Here is a 19993-nt window from a genome sequence, read left to right as displayed (position 1 = left end):
GGCCTGAGCTGCCTCATAAAATCACATGTTCTTAGTCTAGTCCCTCCGCTCTTAACTCAGACAGCTGTGATACTTAAAACACTCACACAGACTCATCACAGGAACTAGTATTTATTTTTCCTCCATTCTACAAGCACTTTGGAACATGAGACAGAAACCCTTAGCAGGGAGAAAGATGAACCACTGATTAAGTTGTACCACATTGTTTGCTTTCAGTTAGGAAGAAAGTGCTTTTTGTTACACAGACTACTACAAGTGAGGTGGCTGCTTGGAATACTGGATGGCATCTAGTGCTGCCCCAATGTCGCAGTTCTTGGTCTGCAGGAGTCGAGTGAGCCATCCACCCTCATCGGAGAAGCCCATGGAGAGCATCTGGGACAGAGATTCAATGAGGCGAGGGTCTGCTTCTGTTAAGAGAAGAATAGTTTAAAGTTGAAGTATTTCATATAATTGGCAAACCAGCAAAGGCTTTAATACCACACAATAGGTAGGCTGGCACTAATCCTAGGATAGCCGGTTAAATGCTACACAACGTGCTCTCCTTTATCTCCCAGGAGGGCAGACGTTTGAGATAGCAGTTTTCTTAGCTGGTTATGTATCTTCTGAGTCAGACTGGGTTGGCCTTGCTGTAGGACACTGTGCTGTTGATCTCAGTTAAGGAGCCTGGCATACTGTTACTGGCTCCCACCAGAAAAATGCTGTCTTGAAGTCACAGGATGTACTCGTCTGCATCCTGCATTAAAGGGCTCTCTTGAAGAGTACATAGCAAGGACATGATTTAGGATACTATCTTTTTTCCTACAGCTTGAATGGCATATTAGTCTACAGTCAGAAGTCTTGTTAAGACTTAGCTGCCCACATTCAAGAAGAGAACCAGCTCACTGTCCCTAACAGGGTGCAAGAGTTGCCCTACCTGCTAACAAAGTTATGGACAAGTTTAGCTCTAACTTGCATGACCTTGGTTTTTACCACCTCTAAAAGCAAGTTTGCTTATGTCAGGCAAGTTGGCAGTTCCTGAGTGAAAATTACTCCCAGCTATGAAACCTGCGTATGTTCTCATACCTGGTGGGAGATGTGGGTAGAGTGCAGCTTCTCGCAGTCCTGTAGGTCCTGCTTGGGGAGGATCCTGAGATGCATCCAGGGAGCTGGGACCCTCTGTCTCTGGCATTTGCAGAGACTGCAATTCACCTGTGGAAGGATCCACTTCTTTGGAAGATAAGTGGGTCCAGTCCTCATCACCCCCTGATGAACTGCTGGACTCGCTGTGTTCCTGAAATGGAAAGAAAAATGGTCCAGGTGCTGCAGTGCTTTCCAGGTAGGATGCATCCTCCTACTATCTGCCTTTAATACAAAAGTTACATCCAAAACTCATCCCACCACCTTTGCTGTAAACCAGTAAAGCAAAGGTGCTGTGCATCAATCCCCCACTGCATGCTAAATGTTTGTCTTCCTTTCTAGTAAAGCCTTAGCAAGCATTATGCAATTAATGTCTTAGTTCTTGTACCTGTGACTGGAAGCTGCCATCTTCCATTTGTGTGGGCACAGGATCTATCACCATGTCTTGTATCTGCTCCGCAACAACATTTACATCTGTACCAGAATCTGTTTTATTCCAGTCTTGTTTGGTCTGAGCGTCCTGGTTAACCGTACCGCTGCTTGACTCAGCACTCTTCTGCTCTTGATTGGAAGAAGCAGGAGTCACTTTGCTTCTCTGTCCTCCATGTTCCACATCAATATCAACATCAATACCTAGAAATGCATTTGAGATGGACAAAGTCTTACAGAGGTTTTTCCATAGCACAGTCCTAAAACAGCGTGCATCAATCCCGGTCTAAACACTGTAAGGTTTCTGTAATCCTATGGTTTGCCATATAACAGGTACAGATTAAGATGCAAAGCATTCTTTAAGCAACGAATAGCTAAGCACCAAATAGTTGTCTTCCCCTGAAACAAGCCTAGCCTGACCCTCTAAATGCATGAAGTTATTTGTGTCTACATAAGCCAGGCAAAATCCTGAGTCACCACTGACTTAAGATTAGTGTGTTGCAGTGGTGACACGTTAATAAAATCTTTCCTCATTTCCTCCCAAAGGAGGGCTCTGAAAAGGTACCGAGTGGCTGTTCTAAGCCTAGGAATTGTTAGTGCCAGGAGTAAGCTGAGGCTTAGTGGCAGGAGGTAGTGCCAGTATCAGCCACAACAGCTGACGGCTGCTCCTGTTAAAAGGACCTTTAAGCCAGTCTCGGGAAGTGGGATAACAAACTGTAAGTCACTTACCCAGGGGGCTCAGAAAAGCTGCAACACTCTCACCAACATTCTTTAAGAAGGTGACATTGGGGTCCTGAGGCTGGCTGTTAGTAGAAGCTTCTAGAAAAACAATTTCTGTTAGCATACATAGGAGCTCAGAGGGAAAAAGCACCTATCCAGTGTATCCCCATGAGATCTTGGTGCTCATTTGCTGTCACTCACACACTGCACAAAGGCAGTATAGAGACAAAAAAATAACTCTGAGCTACCTCTGGAACAGAAAACCGGTGGCATTAGCGTTGTTAAGGCTCATTAGCCATGCTGAAAGGCAGAACTGGAGTAGTGACATGCTTGACCCAACAGCTCAGCTTTGTCTGGTTCCCAATACTCTCTCTGCATCCCCATCTATTGCATGGGCCCAAGCATGCCTTAAAATAATCCCGCTCTGCACTGAAAGGAAACTGGAGTAGTTCCTGTGTCTATTTTTCCACCCAGATTCCACCCTGTGCTGCAGAACCTCAGCTACTCTGGCTCCACCACCACCTTGTTTACCAGCGCCATCTCCTCTTACCTTCTGCAGTGGGTGGACTGGAGGCTGCAGTGCCGGCCTGGGCTTGTTCGGAGTTTTGGCATGGAGCTGCAGGGCCAGGATATCCCCAGCAGTGCATCCATGGGAAGGGTGGAACACCATGCCGCATTTTACGGAGCCAGCGTCCTCGGGGAAGCCACTGTAAAGGTTAACATTCACGTGACTCTCTTCACACAGCCAGATTCTGAGTAACTGGAACTTGTGACTTAAATTGGAGTAATATCCCCATTCATTAGTTCCCCCTCCATTGATTGTGCTCACCTCAAATGGATTTAGCAGTGGACTTTGAAACATCACCATGTTGTGCTCCTTGTGGATGCCTTTCCCCTCACAGGCGCTGCACAGGTCGTAGTCTGGGCAGACAGTGCACTTGAACCTGGCACCCACCACCGGTCCTTCGCAGCCATCGCAGATGACGTTGGGGTGCACCATGTCGCGGGGGGGCTCCTGGCTGCACTGCGAGCGATGGTCCCGCCGGCATTCCTTTTTCTCTATTAAGGAAAGGAAACTTTGCATCAAAACAAGGTTACTATTTAAAGGCTGGACATCGGGCAGAGGAGAAGGAAGCGCAAACAGCCCTTGTCAGAGCAGTATTGACTTACTGGGTCGGTTTATTTTTACACTGGCTGCCAAACACAAGCCGGGGGCATGTAAGAGAACTTAAACCGAGTGCAACGGGGCTTTGCAAAGGTACCTGCTCCTCAAACTGAGCATGCCTTATCCTTAACAGCCTCTTGGCTTGTTTATTTTAGATTAGTGCTGCACTGCCCCATTTGGCTTCTGGTCCCACCTTCTTAAGAACTGCAAGAACAAAATGTTTCTGGAGAGGGAGCTAGGAAGAAATGCCAGGAGGCATAACAGATGAGAGCAGGGACAACATCGCTGGAGTGACTCATTAGATAGGCCACAGATAAAAGTTTTGTGGATATCTACATGAGCGGAACGGACAAGGGAGCAACTGCGCACTGAGGAATAAGCCAGAATTAAGGCTTTCTAATGCACTGCTGTGAATATTAAAGATACGGGTGCTAATCCAGCGTCTCCAGGGAGCCAGCAGGACAACACTGGCTCACATTGGCCCAGTCAAGATGACAGGGCTAGGAGGAAACTCGTGATGTGTTTACCCCACCTCGGCAGCAAGGATTCACGTTCTGGCATATCACCCAGCCCTTTATTTCACCTCCCCCCGAAGGTTGCAGGTTCCACCAGGCCCCTGAGGACCCGGGGAAGGGCCGGGGCTCGTTTCCCCCGTTTTCAGAGGCCTGCGACCGCCCCGGGAAACTGTGCGGGGTTACCTTTGATGTAAACGCGAAAGACACCGTCCTGCACGTAGGGCATCGCCAGCTCCAGCTCCTCGTCGGTGGAAAACGCGATCAGGTCCCCGTCTTCATCTAGAGAAGGTAAAGCGCAGGGTCAGGCGCCCGGTCGGCTGTCACCGGAGGGGGCGGCGAGGGCACCCCACCCGCCGGGCAGCCCCGAGGCCTTCCCACCCCCAGGACCACGGGGGCCTGACCCGGAGGAGCACCCCCCGCCCCGCCGCTCACCTTTGTAGTGCATGCGGAAGGCGGGCGGCGGCCCGGCCCGCAGCAGCCCCTGGAAGAGCTCGGCGACGCGGTCGTGGATGGCCTGGTAGCGGGCGGGCGGCGGCAGGGAGAAGCGGCGGATCTCGCGGGTCGCCTCCTCCTTGCCCAGCAGGTAGGCTTTCACCGTCAGCGCCGCCATGGCTGTGGCGCAGCAGGAATTGCCGGCAGGGACCGGTGGGGCGGAGCTGCGGTAGCTGCGGCGGGCGGGCGGCGGGGCGACAGCTGGGCCCTGCGCCCCCGCCTTATAGCGCCGCCACAGGCCACGCCCCCGGCGCCAGCCTCACCGCGTCCTCCCAGCTCCAGGCCACGCCCCCCCGCGCCAGCCTCACCGTGTCCTCCCAGCTCCAGGCCACGCCCCCAGTTCAGGCCACGCCCCCCCGCGCCAGCCTCACCGTGTCCTCCCAGCTCCAGGCCACGCCCCCAGTTCAGGCCACGCCCCCCCGCGCCAGCCTCACCGTGTCCTCCCAGCTCCAGGCTCCGCCCCCTGCGGACCAGGCTCCGCCCCCGCGCTGGGCTCCGCTGGGGTCCGGGCTGCGGGCCGGGGTCCCGCAGCCAAACGGGGCAGCGCAGCACTGGTCTAAAATACACGTGCCAAGGGGCTGCTAAGGATAAGGCACGTCAGCTTGAGGAGCAGGTATCTCTGCGAAGCCCCCTCGCACTCGGTTTAAGTTCTCTTACATGCCCCCAGCTTGTGCACGTCAGCCGCTGCCCCCATGTGACATGAGGGGTACAGGCTCGCTGGTGCGTTTCCTGCAGCCGGAACCGTCTGTGGACACTCGCCCGTGTTTGCTCTCTGCCCTGCCCGGCCCCACGAGCAGCACCCATGCTCGCGCTCACATGCCCAGACTGGGGTAGGGGCGGTTTGGGGGCGCAGGGCCCTGCTGATCACAAAAGCGTGGGCAGCAAGGAGCGAGTGTGGCCTCGGTACCTTCTGGGCGGCCACGTGGGCTCCGAGACCCACTGGTGGGGAAATGCAACCTCAGGTCTGCTGTGCACCACGGGGCACCCCAGCTGAGCCTGGCAGCAGCCGCCCGCGTTAGCCAGGGCACGCACCAATGCAGCACTCGGCATGCCGGTCCTGCTCCTCGCCTCCGTCTTCTGCATCGGAGCAAGCAAAGCCAACCCCCAGCAGCATGACGGAGGCAGGAGCCAGGGTGGCAGTGTCCATCGGGGGGGCAGGGTGTGTGCTCAGCATGGCAGGAATAAATAACTCTTCAGCTAACGCTCTTCCCTGAACCCAGCGTTTCGGAAGGGGGGGACTAAAAATAAAGATACTAGTATAAACACAACTGACATTAAGGAGGATGTTCTGGGGGCTTTCCAACTTGGTTGGCAGCAGTATTTTTTTGCAGATCAGATACAGTTGACAGGCCTCTTAATCTGGCCACAGGAAAGTCCAGCTGGCAGAACATACCGACTGTGCCGTCCAAGTGTAATTAAATAAAGATGGATCAATGATTATTAGGTTCCTCGTTGGTGTTAATTTCCTCTCACCCAAGGGCCTGACCACTCTGACTCTTGGTGACATATTTCTTGGTTTAAGATAATAAAAACTTAGGAGAAACTGTCATGATTTATCATCTTCTCCAGTCAAGAGAAGGATAAGTTTTAATTTTGACGTTGTGGAGGTAGTTTATTTCTTGACCTAAAGTATTTATGTTAAAACACTTGTGCGTCTGTGTAGATACATTTTTGGTATGTGTGTGGCAATTTTGAAATCATGAGACTTCTCTGGAGAATAGTATTTACAGTGGAAAGGGGTGGCCCTTTTTAACTTAAAAAGTTTTCTAGGAATTTCAGTATCTAGGTATGACATGGCAAACATTCCACCTTGAAGTGATGAGTTAAAGTATAAACAGAAGTGGATGCGGGTGATGGATGATGCTGTGCAGGGAATGATTCACCGGCTTTTACAGCACGAGATATCGAAAGGTTTGGGCGTGCAGCAAAGGTGTATTGCGCTCACCTTCCCTTTTGCCTCTTTGCTGTGTGTATCCTGATTTCTGAAAATGTCGGTGAAAGCTGCTGGCTTGACATATCTGAATTATTTTTCTCCATAAAATCAGAATTGGGATTGGTGTTAGCAGGGCACGCGGTACAGGACATGCTGCCAGTGCCGTTATCTGCCTTGCCAAGCATCACCTCTCGCATGTCCATCTTCTGCCCTATTTCTGAGGACCCCAATGGCCACTTTTGGTCTTATTTATGGATCCAAAGACTTGGCTTTTGGGGCCCAGCCCTAGCGCATTCATTCTTTTGGCACCGAATTGCTGCCGACCCAGACAGGGACAATTCCTCATTCCCCTCTCCATCACTGCCTGGGGGTCTGTGGCACAGGGGGTTGACCTCAAGTTGCTGGGCCTTTTCAAGCCAGTCGTGTCTCCAGATTAATTGATGCATTTATAATTATCAGGCGATGCACCAAATTAAAACCAGAAATCTAAGTTTTCCTCTGTGTGAACTTTAATCCAGTTGGCAAATATGGAAGGGGCCAAAAGCCAGAGGGAATTTCCCTTCTCCTGGTGGGGAGTGCTGAGTCACGCTCAGCTTTCTGGTGGTGACATCATGCACTTTTACAAAACATAAGGAAAACAAGGCTTTCACCAGCCTGCTCTTAGCTTAGCTCACCCATCACGGGACAGGGGTGACTCAGTGAGTCCCCTCCTCCTCCTCCTCCTCCTCCTCCTCGAGGTTGGGGATTTCCTCCCAGCGAGCCCTTCTCCGGAGCAGACCTCGGAGCAGACCTCAGCCCTCACTATCCCAGCATTTCCTATCGCCCCCAGCCCTGGGATGCGCCTCCAGGCGGATTCTCAGCCCCCTGGAGAGGCCGTGTGAGAAGCTGTGCTGTATTCCCACATAGATTGAGATGTTTTTCCCTGGGTTTGCTGGAGGATCCGGGTTTTGGCGCTCCCAGCATGAAGCGCTGGCTGCGTGGATGTTTTCTTACGGTTCTTTAGGAATCCCACAGTGTCACAGCAACCACTGCCCAAAAAGTGGTTTGTCAGCCTGCAACGCAGATGGATGTAGCAAAGGGAACAGCAAAGGGGATGGGGGAAAAAAAAAGCTGTTCAAGTTTAAAATTTCAAGGTTACAGAGGAAAGGCTCAAAAAGGAGCAATTAGCATCCCTGCAGTGCTCTGCTTTCTCTCTACACCCACTTGCTGCTGGGAAGTGTTTAAAAATATTTGCTGAGATTCTTCCTCCATGGGCATGATCACCGGAAAGACTCCCTAAGTCCAAACTTTTTGTGTTCGCAGTAAAGCCCTGGCGGGATGCTGGGGGGAGGGGGATCCAGTCTTTTCTTTCCTTGCCAACCACAACAAAGGCTGACAATGATTTTCCAGAGGGAATTCTTCCCCAAATCGTCGCTCCCTCAGGCCCCCATCACTGCCCTGGCACTTTGGGTGAGATTTGGCCCCCCTGCAGCCCCCGGCTCTGGTGTGTGGTGATGGAGGGATGGCGCAGAGCTGGACCGGGTGCCACGGTCCACACGCTGCCGTGGTGCCACTCGTTCCTTCCAGAGGCTTCTGGAGAGGCGCAGGATCTTCCGGATGCCTCGGGTCAGACGTGGGTGACTCAGCCTGGTCCCATGACAGCTTCCCTCCTCCGCCAGCCCAGCGAAAACACCGTTCATTGCCTCCGAAGCAGAAACCCTCCTTCCGCAGCAGCGCAGGAAGAAGGGGAAGCCGAGTGGGGGTTGTTGTTCTTTTTTTGCTGTCTCATTTTTGAGGTTGAGCTCTCCAGAAGGTCGGCTCTGCCACGTCAGGTGTTGACACAGGCTCAGCACTGGTGCTCGTCGGTGACATGAAACTTTTAAGGGCAGAGAAAACTCTGGCACAGTTATTTTTCATTGAGGCAGAGGAAGCGGACGAGGAAAACGGGTGGAGAGCAGGCACAAAGTACAAACACGCTACGGGTGTTGTGCAAATACATAAGGATTTCGCGTTCCCGAAGGTGAGAAGGGACTTTTTGCAACCTACCCGAATTCCTGGGGCTGAGTGTCGCTTTGAGAACCTGACTCGTAGCTTTTGCCCTGAATTAAGGCATCAACATGTCAACACACGGAAGGTAAGCACCCTGCTGTGATCTTCAGCTCTCCTGGCTAAGGAGAACTTGGTAACATTTGCACTGCAGTGAAAACAAGCCCCGGTGATGTTTGAACCCAGTAGAACACAGAAAAAATGAAGTTCAATTGTTTTAGGAGAGAAACAGCAAGTGCTCTTTGCTTAAAGCAGCCCGGGAAGGACCGAGCCTGACCTGCTCCCGGCTGGGCCAAACCCCAGAGCCAAGCTCTTTAGAGAGCTAAATAAAATCAGCTATAAATCTGAATTACATTTTATATCTAGACCTAATAAACATGTTCTCTTTCTAATTTCTGTAATGGCCTCAGGGCCGGTGGATTGCTATGGGAGTGGAAGGCCCTCGTTTCTGCAGCGTGCTCGGTATCGCCAGCATCAGCTGCTCGAAGGTCGTGAGATCTCCTTAAAAAACCGTCTTCGCTCTGTTTATTTGCTGCTGGAGATTTGAGTCGCTGCAGTTTGTACTTTAAACTTTGCTCTGAGAAAGGACTGAGGCTCAAAACTTGCTTTTTAAAAGCAGAATAAAAGCCAAAATTGGGGTAGGAGGGAGGGACTTCAAGAATAACAGTGAACTTTGCAGGTCTGATATAAAAATCGCGAGTGCTGACAATTTTGCTTCATCCCTCATTTTTTTCCAAGAGAGCCCAAGGTTTTTGTCATACGAGGGTGGTATAAAGCTCATTCATTTATTCAGACTTTTATGAAGACAAAGTATATCAGCAAAAACTAGATTAAGCTTTATCCTTGGGAAAGAGTCTAATTAATTGTCTTGGAGAGATTATTAATGTTATTCCGTTCTCTCCCGCTGCAGACACACCACGTATCCCGAGCGGTGGGAGCGTTTGGCACGTCTGGAAATAAAACACCCAACATCTAATGCACTAAAACGCGTCGTGTTATTTCTCCAAACGCTTTAGGGGCGGTAGGGTTTCACACGCCTGTCCCACCGGCAGCCCTGAACTTGTCTGACACCTTTGGGGGGGGGGTTGCCATTAATTCCTGCGAACCCTCTGTGGGCTCCTGGGTTTAACGCGTAGGTGTAAGGCGAGGAATTGAGCAGGCCGGGCGGGACGGAGCTGCGGGGGCTTGTTTTCTTTGCTCTAATGGTGAAAAAATGCTCTCACTGGTGTGGTGGTGGCTTTCCCTGCAGCCGAGGAGCGAGCTGTGGGGGCTGTGCTGGGCTGGGGGTCCGAGCCGGGGACGCGGCTGCTCTCCCCGGCTGCGCCCATCAAGCGCCCCAGGGACGGGCTGCTCCGAGGCAGGGGACATGCTGCCGGCTCTCCTGCGGCAGGCGACGTGGCTGGGGCCATGCCTTGCGAAATCCAGGTGAGGAAGCACAGATCCGGCTTCCCTCTTTGTTTTGTTTTGTTTTTTTTTTTTTTCAGTATTCCCGAGAATGACGTTCAGTGCATTTCCCTACTCAGGGTGTGAGCAACGGTCTGCGCTGGGCCCCCCCCCAGCTCCTCGCTGGCTTCTGGCAGCGGAGGCAGAAACTTCGGGTGCCATCCGAAGGGCCCCCTGCCCATTTCCTTCCCAAGTTTCCTAATCCGCTGGGAGAGGCCATGTCAAGATTTGAAAAATGCGATGTGTTTTATAAACTAGAGAAGAGCCTAAGGACGCAGGAAGGGACAGGACCACCTCCTGCAGAAATGGGCGACCTGAGGACCCGTTTCCTGGATTTCCCGGTTCCAGGAGGATTCCCACGTCAGTTGGAGTGGTGCCCGCAGGAGACGTGCCCGCGGAGCCCGGCTGGCTCCCAGCGCATCCCTGCCTGGGCCGGTCCGAGCGCCTCCATCACCGCTCCTGCCTCTGGCACGGGCACGCGCTTCGCTTTCCACCGCTCCCTAATCGATCCAAACATTTCTAACGGCAGACTTTGGTCACTGGAAGCCAGTGCTGCAATATTTACACATCTGAGAAATATTTACTTACTAAAAGAGGCCTGGGGAATGAAAGATGACAACTTTATAGCCAGAGGAATTCTGTACTCGTGTCGGGGGCACACGAGCTGCCGCCTCCTGTTTGACCTCACAGACAAGCACAGAAGGAAGCCTAGGGATGGAGGCACGGGAAGATGGCATTTCATACCCGACCTCCCCGTGCAGCTCCTCCTGGTCTATAACGAAATAAAGCCGGATCCATTAAGAGAAGAAAACACAAGCAAAATAATTTTAAAATCTGATTTCTTCTGTCCGACATCCAGGCAAGCAGCTCGAGGCCACAACCCCCAGACGCCAGGTCCTTTGGCAGCGCGCCGACGTCCTGCCAGGCGGCAGCTCCCGTTGGCGATACCCATCGGGCACCGATCTTCCCTCAATAACCATCAGACGCTGTTTCCGTCAGCAGGATGAAGCTCCCGCGGAACTGGCAGCGAACACGCACCGTGTCCTGCACCCCCCGCCGTGCACAGCCCTGTACGTGTGGCCACAGGGACTCCCCGCGCACGGGGGCTGCGCACACACCACCGGCCACCGGCACCCGTGAGCACCTCGGGGGCTGGGGGAGGCGTCCACACACATCCACACATGTCCACGCACGTCCACACATGTCCACACACGTCCACACATGTCCACGCACGTCCACACATGTCCACACACGTCCACACTCCCGCTGCACAGAGGGGCAGACACGTGGGTCCATGCGCAAAGGGACGCACGCTCCACCATGCGTGGGGACAGCTGCTGAAACCAGGACACATGGGCAGGGACACGCACAGACGTACTGACCCTGGTGTGCGCACACAGACAGACATACGGACCCTGGTGTGCACACACAGACACACAGAGACATATGGACTCGGGTGTGCACACACACACACACACACAGAGACATATGGCCCCCCCCGGCGCACAGGCACGTGGGGACACACACACACATACAGACTCAGGCACGTGTGCCCGGACACACACACACACACGCACAGACCCAGGCAGACACCTATAGAGATATATGTATCTTTGTATGGACATACACGTGCACAAGCACGCATGTACACATCCACATGAATGAGCCAAGTACACAGGTGTGCACATTTATGTGTGTAACCCATGAACGTGCACCTGTGCACACATGTACACACACGTGTACACAGATACGTACACACCTGCACACACCCCCCCACAATCATCCATGGACACACATGGACACACACAGACACGCGATGGAACACACACCATACACACACTCACACGGACGTATACATGTGCGTGCATGAACCCACACACATAAACACATATGCATAACTACACACACATGCATGGCCCTACATACACATGCGCACACATGTACACACACATGTACACGTACACACACACATACACACACATGTACACACACGTACACACACACATATACACACATGTATATACACACACGTGTACACACACATGTACACACACGTACACATACACACACGTATATACACACACGTACACACACGTACACACACACGTACACGTACACACACACACACAGAGACGCACACACTCCCTCACTCCCCCCCGCCCCGCTCCCCGCAGCAGCCCCGCAGTCCCCCGCACGGGGGCGCCCTTCGCCCGCTGCCGCCCCGCCCCTCGGCCCCGCCCCTCGGCCCCGCCCCTCGGCCCCGCCCCTCGGCCCCGCCCGCCCGCCCGGCGCGGCCCGGCCCGGCCCCGCGGCGGGCGCTGCATGCGGGCGGGCGGGCTGCGCGCCCCGCTCCGCTCCGCTGCGCTCGCCGGGGCCCCCGGGGCCGCCGAGGCCGCGCCGCGCCCGGGACATGCGGCCGCCCCCGCCGGCGAGGAGGCGATGAGGCTCCGCAGCGGCACGGCGCTCACCCTGCTGCTCGGCTGCCTCTGCGCCCTGCTCTCGCTCTCCTGGTACGGCGCCTTCGGCGGGCACAAAGGTAAGGGGGGCTCGGCCGCCTCCGCCGGGGGAGATCGGGGCCCGGCCGCGGCCCCGCCGCCGGGGCTGGAGGCTGGGAAGGCTCCGGGAGCCGGGCCCGGCTGGCCACCGGGGGTGCGGGGGGGATCCGGACCTTCTGCGGGATGCTGTACCCGCCGGCCCCCGCGGGACCGCCACCCGTGGGACCCCCGGTGCGGGCGTGCCCGTGGCCGGCAGAGCGGGAGGTGCCGGGGCCGGGGGTCGCCGCTCGTCCCGGGGGCGCCCCCGGGGGGATGGGGGGGGGGAGCTGCCGGCCGGGTCGGGGCGCGTTGGGCTTCGCTTCGGTGATGCGCTCCTTCGCACCCCCGCGTTTATGGCGAGAATCTTCGGGTGCGGTGGGAACCACGCGGGTTAAATCCTTCTGGGGACGTGGTGATGCCATCGTTTGGGGGGAGCCCTCGGATGCTGGGGGGTCCCTGGGCAAAGTGGAGGTGAGGGGGGATCTGAGCAGCCCTGCCCTCCCCACGCCGCACACAGCTCTTGGGGCTGGATGCCGAGTCCCATAACTTCAGCGCGTGTGGGACGGGTGCGAGGGCTGCCGGCTTCGGCGCTGGAACATTGGGGCTGGATTTGTACCGCGGAGGCGGCTGCAAAGCAGGGGTGCAGGGCCCCGTCCCGGCGAGGCGGCGGGGGAACCCCTCAGAGGTGTCGCGGAGATGCTCGCCGCTGGCGTTTCCTGACAACATAATAGTTGCTTTTCCCCTATCCTGTCGCTCACTAAAGCGGCACACCGGATTTATCCTGGCCTGGAAGCCAATTCTGGTAGTTGCTTCTGAATTGTGTATGTGTCTCGTGTATGGCTGTGCAGCCTCTCACGCCCGTGCTAGTCGCACAGCTCTTCCAGTTCCTACAATTTTAGGGGTTGATAAAGGCGCGTGGTTCAGCCATCCAGCCCTTGACCTTCTCTTCCCACTCTCTATATAAGCATCTCTCCCTGCTACAGGTGAGAAGCAGCTTTTGCTGAGCGTAAGACATGACTTGATGGTTTTCCAGTCCTGCGGCACACCATGCACCATCACAAGATGCAGCTTGGTGCAAGGCTGGGGCAGCACTGGGGGAAGGTTTTTTGGCTCTGATGGGCAGGATGACACGAGCCCACGTAGGTGCCCATCTAGGCCAGCCCCTTCCCTGGCAGCAGGGCAGGAGCGCCTGGGATGTGCCATCTTCTCCTGGTGGCTGCGGGTGTCTGACGGGCGGCTGCTTGGACTCCGCTGCCTCGTTCATCAGCTGAAGGGCTCTCCTGCCCTGTGCTAATGTGGCTTAAATCCCACCAGAGCTGCCCGGTGGGTCTGGGTGCTGGGCGTTTGTGGTGCAGGGGTACCGCCGGTGGGTCAGTTAGCTTCTGCTGGTGAGATTTTTAACTGGACAAAATGTTTGCACGACCAGGTGGTGTTGTATGCGCTGCCAGCCAGACCTGCCAGAGCGTGGTAGGTTGTGCAGGGGCAGAGGAGCGCTCTGAGAGCTGCTTTCGTGTGGTTACCGCTGAGCAGTTGCTGTGCTCGTAGCTGCTCCCAGAAATGAAGTGAAACCAGCGTGTGGAGCCACGCAGGCTCCGAGCATCGCTCCTGGTTTCTGAAACAGCATGGCCAACCCCACTAGGCGCTCTGTGCCGCCCGGACTGTGTCGTCCTTTGACTCACTTTTGGTTTTTAACAAGTAGCTTTTCCCCATTGCTCACTGAAGTGACAAGATGATAACCTCGGGTACCACTGTCCCTGTCCTCCTTGGTAGGACTCTCCCTGGGATGCCTCTGACAGCAACAGATTGTCTCTTGCAAACAGCGATCGCTGCAACAGGTCACAAAAAACACGGGTCGGGCTGTGTCAGCACAGCAGGTTTCCGGCTATTATGGTCATTTGCGTATCAGGCTGTTATTCCGTACAGAGCTGGAGAAGACCTTGAGAGGTCATTCAGTCCATCTCCTGCCCCTACACAGGATCGGTGATAACTAACCCCTTGCTGACAGATGTTTATCTTATTCATTCTTAAAAACCTCCGATGACAGAGATGCCTAAGCTCTCCGGATGATCTGTTTGACATTTAGCAGCCCTGCCACTGGATTTTTCTTAGGATCTGAACAGAAATGTCTTTTCCTTCAGTTTGGTTTCATGATTGCTCTCCTTTTTTCCATTTATTGGGCACAGGCAGAAGAGTTCGTTCCTCCTTTGCAGGAGCCTGTTAGATATTTGGAAGTCGCTACCGTGTCTCCCCTTCGTCCCTGCTCATATAGATTAGGCCACGCTGCTTCCTTTCATCATTGTTTTTAGGTCATGTATTCTTGGTCTGCAGTTGTTCTTGTTACTCTCTTCTGGACCATTATCCTTCCTGAAGTGATGCTCAACCTGCGATACAGGACTGAAGTCGCTGCCTCAGTTTTGCTCAGAAGAAACAGGGATTGCTTCAGGTCTTTAACATACGACGATCCTGTTTGTACATCCCAGTGTGTTTGCTTTCTACTCTTGCCGCAGATGACTCGTATTGAATTTTTTTAATCCCATCGGCCCTTCAGCCATTCTTCTCCAGAACTTTTTCTGCTTTTCGTTCCTCATCTTGTATTTGCCCGGTTAATTATTCTTACCAAATCACATTACCTCACGCTTGTCCTTGTTGAACTGCGTCTTTTTTTTTTTTTTTTTTTTTTTCTCCAGGCTCCTTCTAAAGTGTCAGGGTTGTTTTGGATTCTGATCCTGCCCTCCTGCGTGCTCTCAGTCCCTCTCAGCTTGGTGTCGCCTGCGAAGGCAATCGGCATGTTTTCGAGCATCGGCCGAGTTGTGCATGAAAACACCGAGCGGTATCAGATACAGGATGGGTTCTCCTCGATACCGCTTCGGTAGGGTCCTCCCAGTCTGTGCTCAAAGCACAACTACCAGGTCACCGGTGGTTGTCTCAGCAGCAGTGCACCCATCTCCAGGTGGCTCAGTCCAGCCCCTGTGTCCCTTGCTGTGTTAAGGGGATGTCGCATGAGGCACTATCAGAGGCCTCCCTGAAATCTTTGTTTCTTCTCTCCTTCCTACAAGTCCTGGCACCCGGTCGCAGAAAGAAAGATGATAGATTCGATGTGATTTGTTCTTGATAAACAGAGGTTAGCTCTTGCTCAAGTTCTCATCATCTTCTAAGCATTTCAACTGAAGTTAAGCTGATTATTCTATAATTTCCTGCATCCTCCTTATCCCCATCCCCTTGTTTTTCAAAGGCAGGCTTTGTGTTTGCCAGTGCTCTGTAACATCGGCTGTCCCCCATGAGTGGCTGGAGACAATTCCCAGTGATCCTGAGCTCCTCGTGTCATTGCATTCTGGGGAAGGCTGGCAAGGTGTCTGTGTTGCCTCCAGTGGGTAATAAAATGATATTAAAACACATGTAAAGCATCACAGAGCCTGCTTGTCTTCCCGCTCTGTGTTGAGAGGACAAAACAATTAGTCGAAAGAAAATAAACCAGGTCAAACCAGCTCTAGAGCTGCTATTCTGCGACCGATGCAGGGTTTGTTTACCCACTAATGGTGTTTTGCCATGCTGTGGTTATTAGTGAAGTTTTGACCTCACGGTCTGCAAAAACAGATGCTGCCTCTTTCCAATTATAAATGAGGTTTGAAATAGTCTGCCGGAGAAGGAAGAGAAGGGCAGCCTCAAATAGCACAACCAGTCACCCAGGCGGCTGATGTCCAGCATCACGGGGTGGTTCGGAGGTGGACCACGTGCTGTGCATCATGGTGGTGGGTGTCTTGGCCAACGTTTAATATTCTCTCCTTGCTGATTTTAGGTTTAAGTATGGTTTAACTTTCCAAAGCCAACAGCTGCCTTGGAAGAAGCTCTTCTGTAACCTGCTGTCATCAGGTTGACCTGCAGGGTTTAACTATGGAGGGCGACCTGCAGTCGGAGGCTCAAGCCTTTGGAGAGGCACGGGCAGGCGCGGGCATTAGAGTGCCCAACGTGGGGATTACAGGGGGTGTTTTACTGAGGAAAACCAAGAAGCTTTCATGACTTTAGATAAGTAACAAGTGCAGATGGGACGAGGGTGAACAAGTTTAACCTACAAGTTGGTGGGTTTTTTTCCTTTCCAATGATGAAAACTGTTTGGTGCTCATCTATAATGAGCATCTGGAGGTTGGGCTTGCACCTCCAGGGTGCAGCTGCGTAGCTGGGGGTGGGCTCTGTACCTACGCTGCCTGTGCGGGCTTCCCCCGGCAGGCTTTTTCCCCCTCAAATTTGAATGATTTCTAGTTACCCAGTGGTAGCCGGCTCCAGTTTCCATTGTAAAACCACAGCTGTGGGCACCTCCGTACCCGTGGATTTGCCTGTGAAGCGGGGTTGCTCCTCGCACAGTGGCTTCATGCCCCTAACATCAGTTTTGATCACGCGCTACTTTGGATGCTCATCCCATGGGAACAGTTCTTCCCGTGGGCGTTGTGAAAGCGCTTCGGAATAGACATGCGCGGCTCCTTGAAGGACTCGCCGCTGGCATGCCGGGTGGGTATCCGGGGACAGGTCTGAGCACGGGGTCTCTCCCTCGACTTGCGAACGCGGTGGGGTGTGGGGATGCCGGGGCGTTGGTGACGGCGGGGCGGCGGCTGCAGCCTGGACGTTGCTCCGGTGCCCGTTGCAGCAGGGCAGGCTCAGGCGGCATCTCCGTAAGGAAATATACTGCTCGTTTGGTGCCTCGTGCGGCGGGACGCTCTGCTCGCTCGGGGTGTCCTTTGTGGGAAGCAGACTTTGTCCCGGAGGGACGTTCCTCTGAGCGTGTTTACAAAGTCTTTTTATATAATGAGTAAAAGCTGTGAAGGCTAATCCGCTCGAGAAGCAGCAGAGTCAAAGCCTGCGATACTGCTAAATAGGAGCCGTGTCTTGCAGCACGCGGGGGTTCCCGCTGCTTTTTCATTTCTGGTCCCCGCACCAGCTCGACTTCAGGTTTTCTCAGTTTCTTTGGGGTCTCGGGCACCGGCTGCAGCCCGACGGGTGCGAGCGATCGTTTTCACCGCGATCCTCGGAAGCATTTACCAGGAGGAGAGACGTCGGCAGGAGACCCAGCATGTGCGTCTGATGGCTGAGGAGGTGCAGGCGGGGAACCGTAGAGTTTCGAAGTCTATCATTAAAATGCATGGCAAATAAAATATGGGCAGGGGCATTTCTGAGAGCCTTTACTTGGCCCGTGTGGTGCTCAGCAGACGTGGGGTGTGATTGGTGGCCGGAATGCAGCAGCATTTGTAAAATTATCCTGCATACGATTTGACCAAATTCATCCCAAGAGCGAGGGACACCATGCAACCTGTCGATAGGCATTTATCAAAAAAAATCTTTCATTGTCTGGAGTCACTGGCATTTCCATTTTTATTTCTTTGCCGTTTTTGTTAGGTCTTTAAGCTGGGCTCTTGACCTGTTCTACCCGTGCACTTGTCCATGTCCCGTTGCTGCTCCGATGACAAGAGCTGCAGTTGTGTGATGGAGCTGAAGTTACGGAAGAGGGCTTTCTCCTAACCCAGACAGTGTACCCCAGCACAGGAGGCTTGGATTTGGGGCCCTGCTGTGCCGTATCCCTCCCAGTCTCGGGAAAGTCAGCCGGCTGGTTTCATGCCTCAGTTCCCATCTGCTCTCTGGGGACAGAGGCATCTCTTGTCACGGGGGTTTGGAGGACACAGCCGCGCTTCTGCGACAGCGGGGACTGTGTCAGCGCGTAGGAGAGGAGCAGGCAGGGCAGGTTAACGCACACCCCCCCCCAGCTGCATCAACTGCTTCTCTTGGTTTACTTCTGTGACAGAACAAAACCCTTCCTCATTTGTGATTCCCTTTGATTCATCTAAAACAAATCATTGATTTGTGCTTATATCCTGAATGTTCATTGATTATTCACTTAGTGTTTAATGTAAGCCACATCTATACTGGCTAGTTTAAGGGAAGCTGCCAGTCATCTCCAGGAAGCTTTGAAGCCTGCTAAGTGGTGGAGAAATTGCTTTAGCAATAGATGGGGCAAGGCTGCTGGCAGGCGACTGCAGGCAGGCTTGGGTTATCCGCGGCTCTCCCTGTTGACAAAACCCAAACCAGTCCCCCAGAACTGATTTCTCACTTCACGGTGTAAAGAAGCACGGGACAAATACCCATCCTGGGGCGGCTGGTTCAGCATGGGGATCCACAGCCACCGGGCACGTGCCTGTCGGGAAGGTGCTGGTTGGGAGCACCACGGATGCGGGACGATGGGGCGCACGGGGTGAGGGCGGAGAAGAAAACCTTCTGCTGGGGTGCACTCAGGCTTTCCAGCGTGAGGTGGGACGGGACATCTCCCCACTGATTTTCACCAGTGGAAAAAAGTGAAGTGACATTCAAGGTTGGAGCCATAGCGTGAGGCTGCGTTGCAGGAAACCTTTGCAGAAGTGGGGCTGTGCCGCCTGCCTGAAAGGATTTGGAGATGAAGCTTTACGTTTCTCGTGAAGATTTTCCGTATCATTATTGTGCCGGTCCTAACGTAGGCGTTTTATTTTTCATGAGCCAAAGCCCAAGAGGGCTTGGTGGGTGCAGAGGGCTGCCGTGGCGGCAGAAGTCACCGGTCAAATTGCAGGATTATGGAAACTATTAAAATAAACAAAGGGCTTCAGCGGGGGCTGGCGGGTTAACGCTGTTAGGGGGAGAGGCCTTTCGGGGATTGCTGATCGAGTATCTGCTTAACAGCTTCCTGGTTCGGGGAGAGCATTGTTGCCTTTGATGAAGGTAAATGCATTTTTCCTGCCTTGTTTTATAGGAATTAAAGTGTAGGGGGTGTTTTATTCAGCGATGCCCTTCTTGGGTTTGTTTTTGAGCTCACGTCGGGCTTCTCTTACGAAGCAAGAAAAGGCAGGAAGGGCGGATTTCTGTTTTAAATCATCTCTTTCTGCATTAATTGTGGCACCAGCCGCTTCCCCTTCTGCTTTTGTCCTGGTGTCAGGTCACATTGGAGTCTCCAGGATCCGTGCATTAGCATGGACGTGTCTCTGATGCGCAGAGACGGCTCCGGAACTCCATCTTCCCTCCTGCCTGCCCCTGCCGTGCAGCGGCTCCCCTAATATTTAAATATTCCTGCCCTCTTCTGCTCCACACAGGATGAATACTTACCTAAAGGTTAATCTGTATTTTGAAGTGACCAGACACGTTTGTGCAAGATGTTTTCATTTCTGCTTCTATTGAAGTGGACAGCAGCAGCATTAACATGTAAATTGTTAGGCTTTAAAGAAGTGTCTGTGCAAAAATTAGTCTCCACCTGTCTTTTACTTTCATTATGAGTTTTGTGGAGTTGCAGTGACCATTTACTTGTCACTATCATTGTCACACTGGTGGGTTAGGACTTGTTGGTAGTGGGATGGATGCTGAACTGGGGGAAGAGCTCGGTGTTGGCTTGTGTCAGTGCCGCTGCCTGGCCCGCACCTATTCGTCAAGGAGTTTTTAGACCACCCTGATCATATTTTCAAGACTGCCCGGAGAGCACGGAGGTTTTGGTTTTTTTTTTCTTCTCTCTCTGTGATGGCAAAGAGCTTTCTGGAAATAAGGTTTAACCTGGAGACCCTTTTTTTGTCACCTGCTACTTGTACGTACGCTGCAATAAACCCTCTATGTATTGTCACTG

The 19993-nt window shown here is 53.4% G+C and overlaps 2 protein-coding genes across 6 annotated transcripts in view; one reads left to right on the top strand and one right to left on the bottom strand.

The window, feature by feature from the left end:
* Positions 1–95: 95 nt before the first annotated feature.
* Positions 96–4717, bottom strand: SQSTM1 (sequestosome 1). Of its 3 annotated transcripts, none has more exons than XM_074604553.1 (8): positions 4378–4717; positions 4129–4224; positions 3095–3324; positions 2816–2972; positions 2275–2364; positions 1505–1749; positions 1063–1270; positions 96–407 (listed from the first exon to the last, which is right to left on the bottom strand). In XM_074604553.1, exons 1-8 carry the CDS (start codon positions 4553–4555, stop codon positions 250–252), a joined length of 1362 nt encoding a protein of 453 aa, XP_074460654.1. In that variant the 5' UTR covers positions 4556–4717; the 3' UTR covers positions 96–249. The 3 variants fall into 3 exon arrangements, with proteins under 3 accessions (XP_074460654.1, XP_074460655.1, XP_074460656.1); XM_074604554.1 differs by having other exon boundaries at positions 2275–2361; positions 4378–4675; XM_074604555.1 differs by lacking the exon at positions 2275–2364 and having other exon boundaries at positions 4378–4675.
* A 7417-nt stretch (positions 4718–12134) lies between these two features.
* MGAT4B (alpha-1,3-mannosyl-glycoprotein 4-beta-N-acetylglucosaminyltransferase B) overlaps positions 12135–19993 on the top strand; it is a 52928-nt gene continuing 45069 nt past the window's right edge. For all 3 annotated transcript variants that reach the window (XM_074603822.1, XM_074603821.1, XM_074603820.1), the window contains exon 1: positions 12135–12374. In XM_074603822.1, coding sequence (XP_074459923.1) covers positions 12161–12374 — 214 coding nt within the window. In that variant the 5' untranslated portion in view covers positions 12135–12160. The remainder of the gene's footprint in view (positions 12375–19993) is intronic.

This window comes from Larus michahellis, chromosome 11 (genome assembly GCF_964199755.1).
Source record: "Larus michahellis chromosome 11, bLarMic1.1, whole genome shotgun sequence".
NCBI classification, from domain to species: domain Eukaryota; kingdom Metazoa; phylum Chordata; class Aves; order Charadriiformes; family Laridae; genus Larus; species Larus michahellis.
This window is presented reverse-complemented; position numbering and strand designations above follow the sequence as displayed.

Coding starts and splice junctions, on each gene's coding strand:
- SQSTM1 (XM_074604553.1), bottom strand. CDS start 4,555: ATGGCGGCGCTGACGGTGAAAGCCTACCTGCTGGGCAAGGAGGAGGCG. Junction 2,973..3,094: donor CACTGCTAAATCCATTTGAG/GTGAGCACAATC, acceptor TAACCTTTACAG/TGGCTTCCCCGAGGACGCTG. Junction 1,750..2,274: donor AGCTTTTCTGAGCCCCCTGG/GTAAGTGACTTA, acceptor ATGCATTTCTAG/GTATTGATGTTGATATTGAT.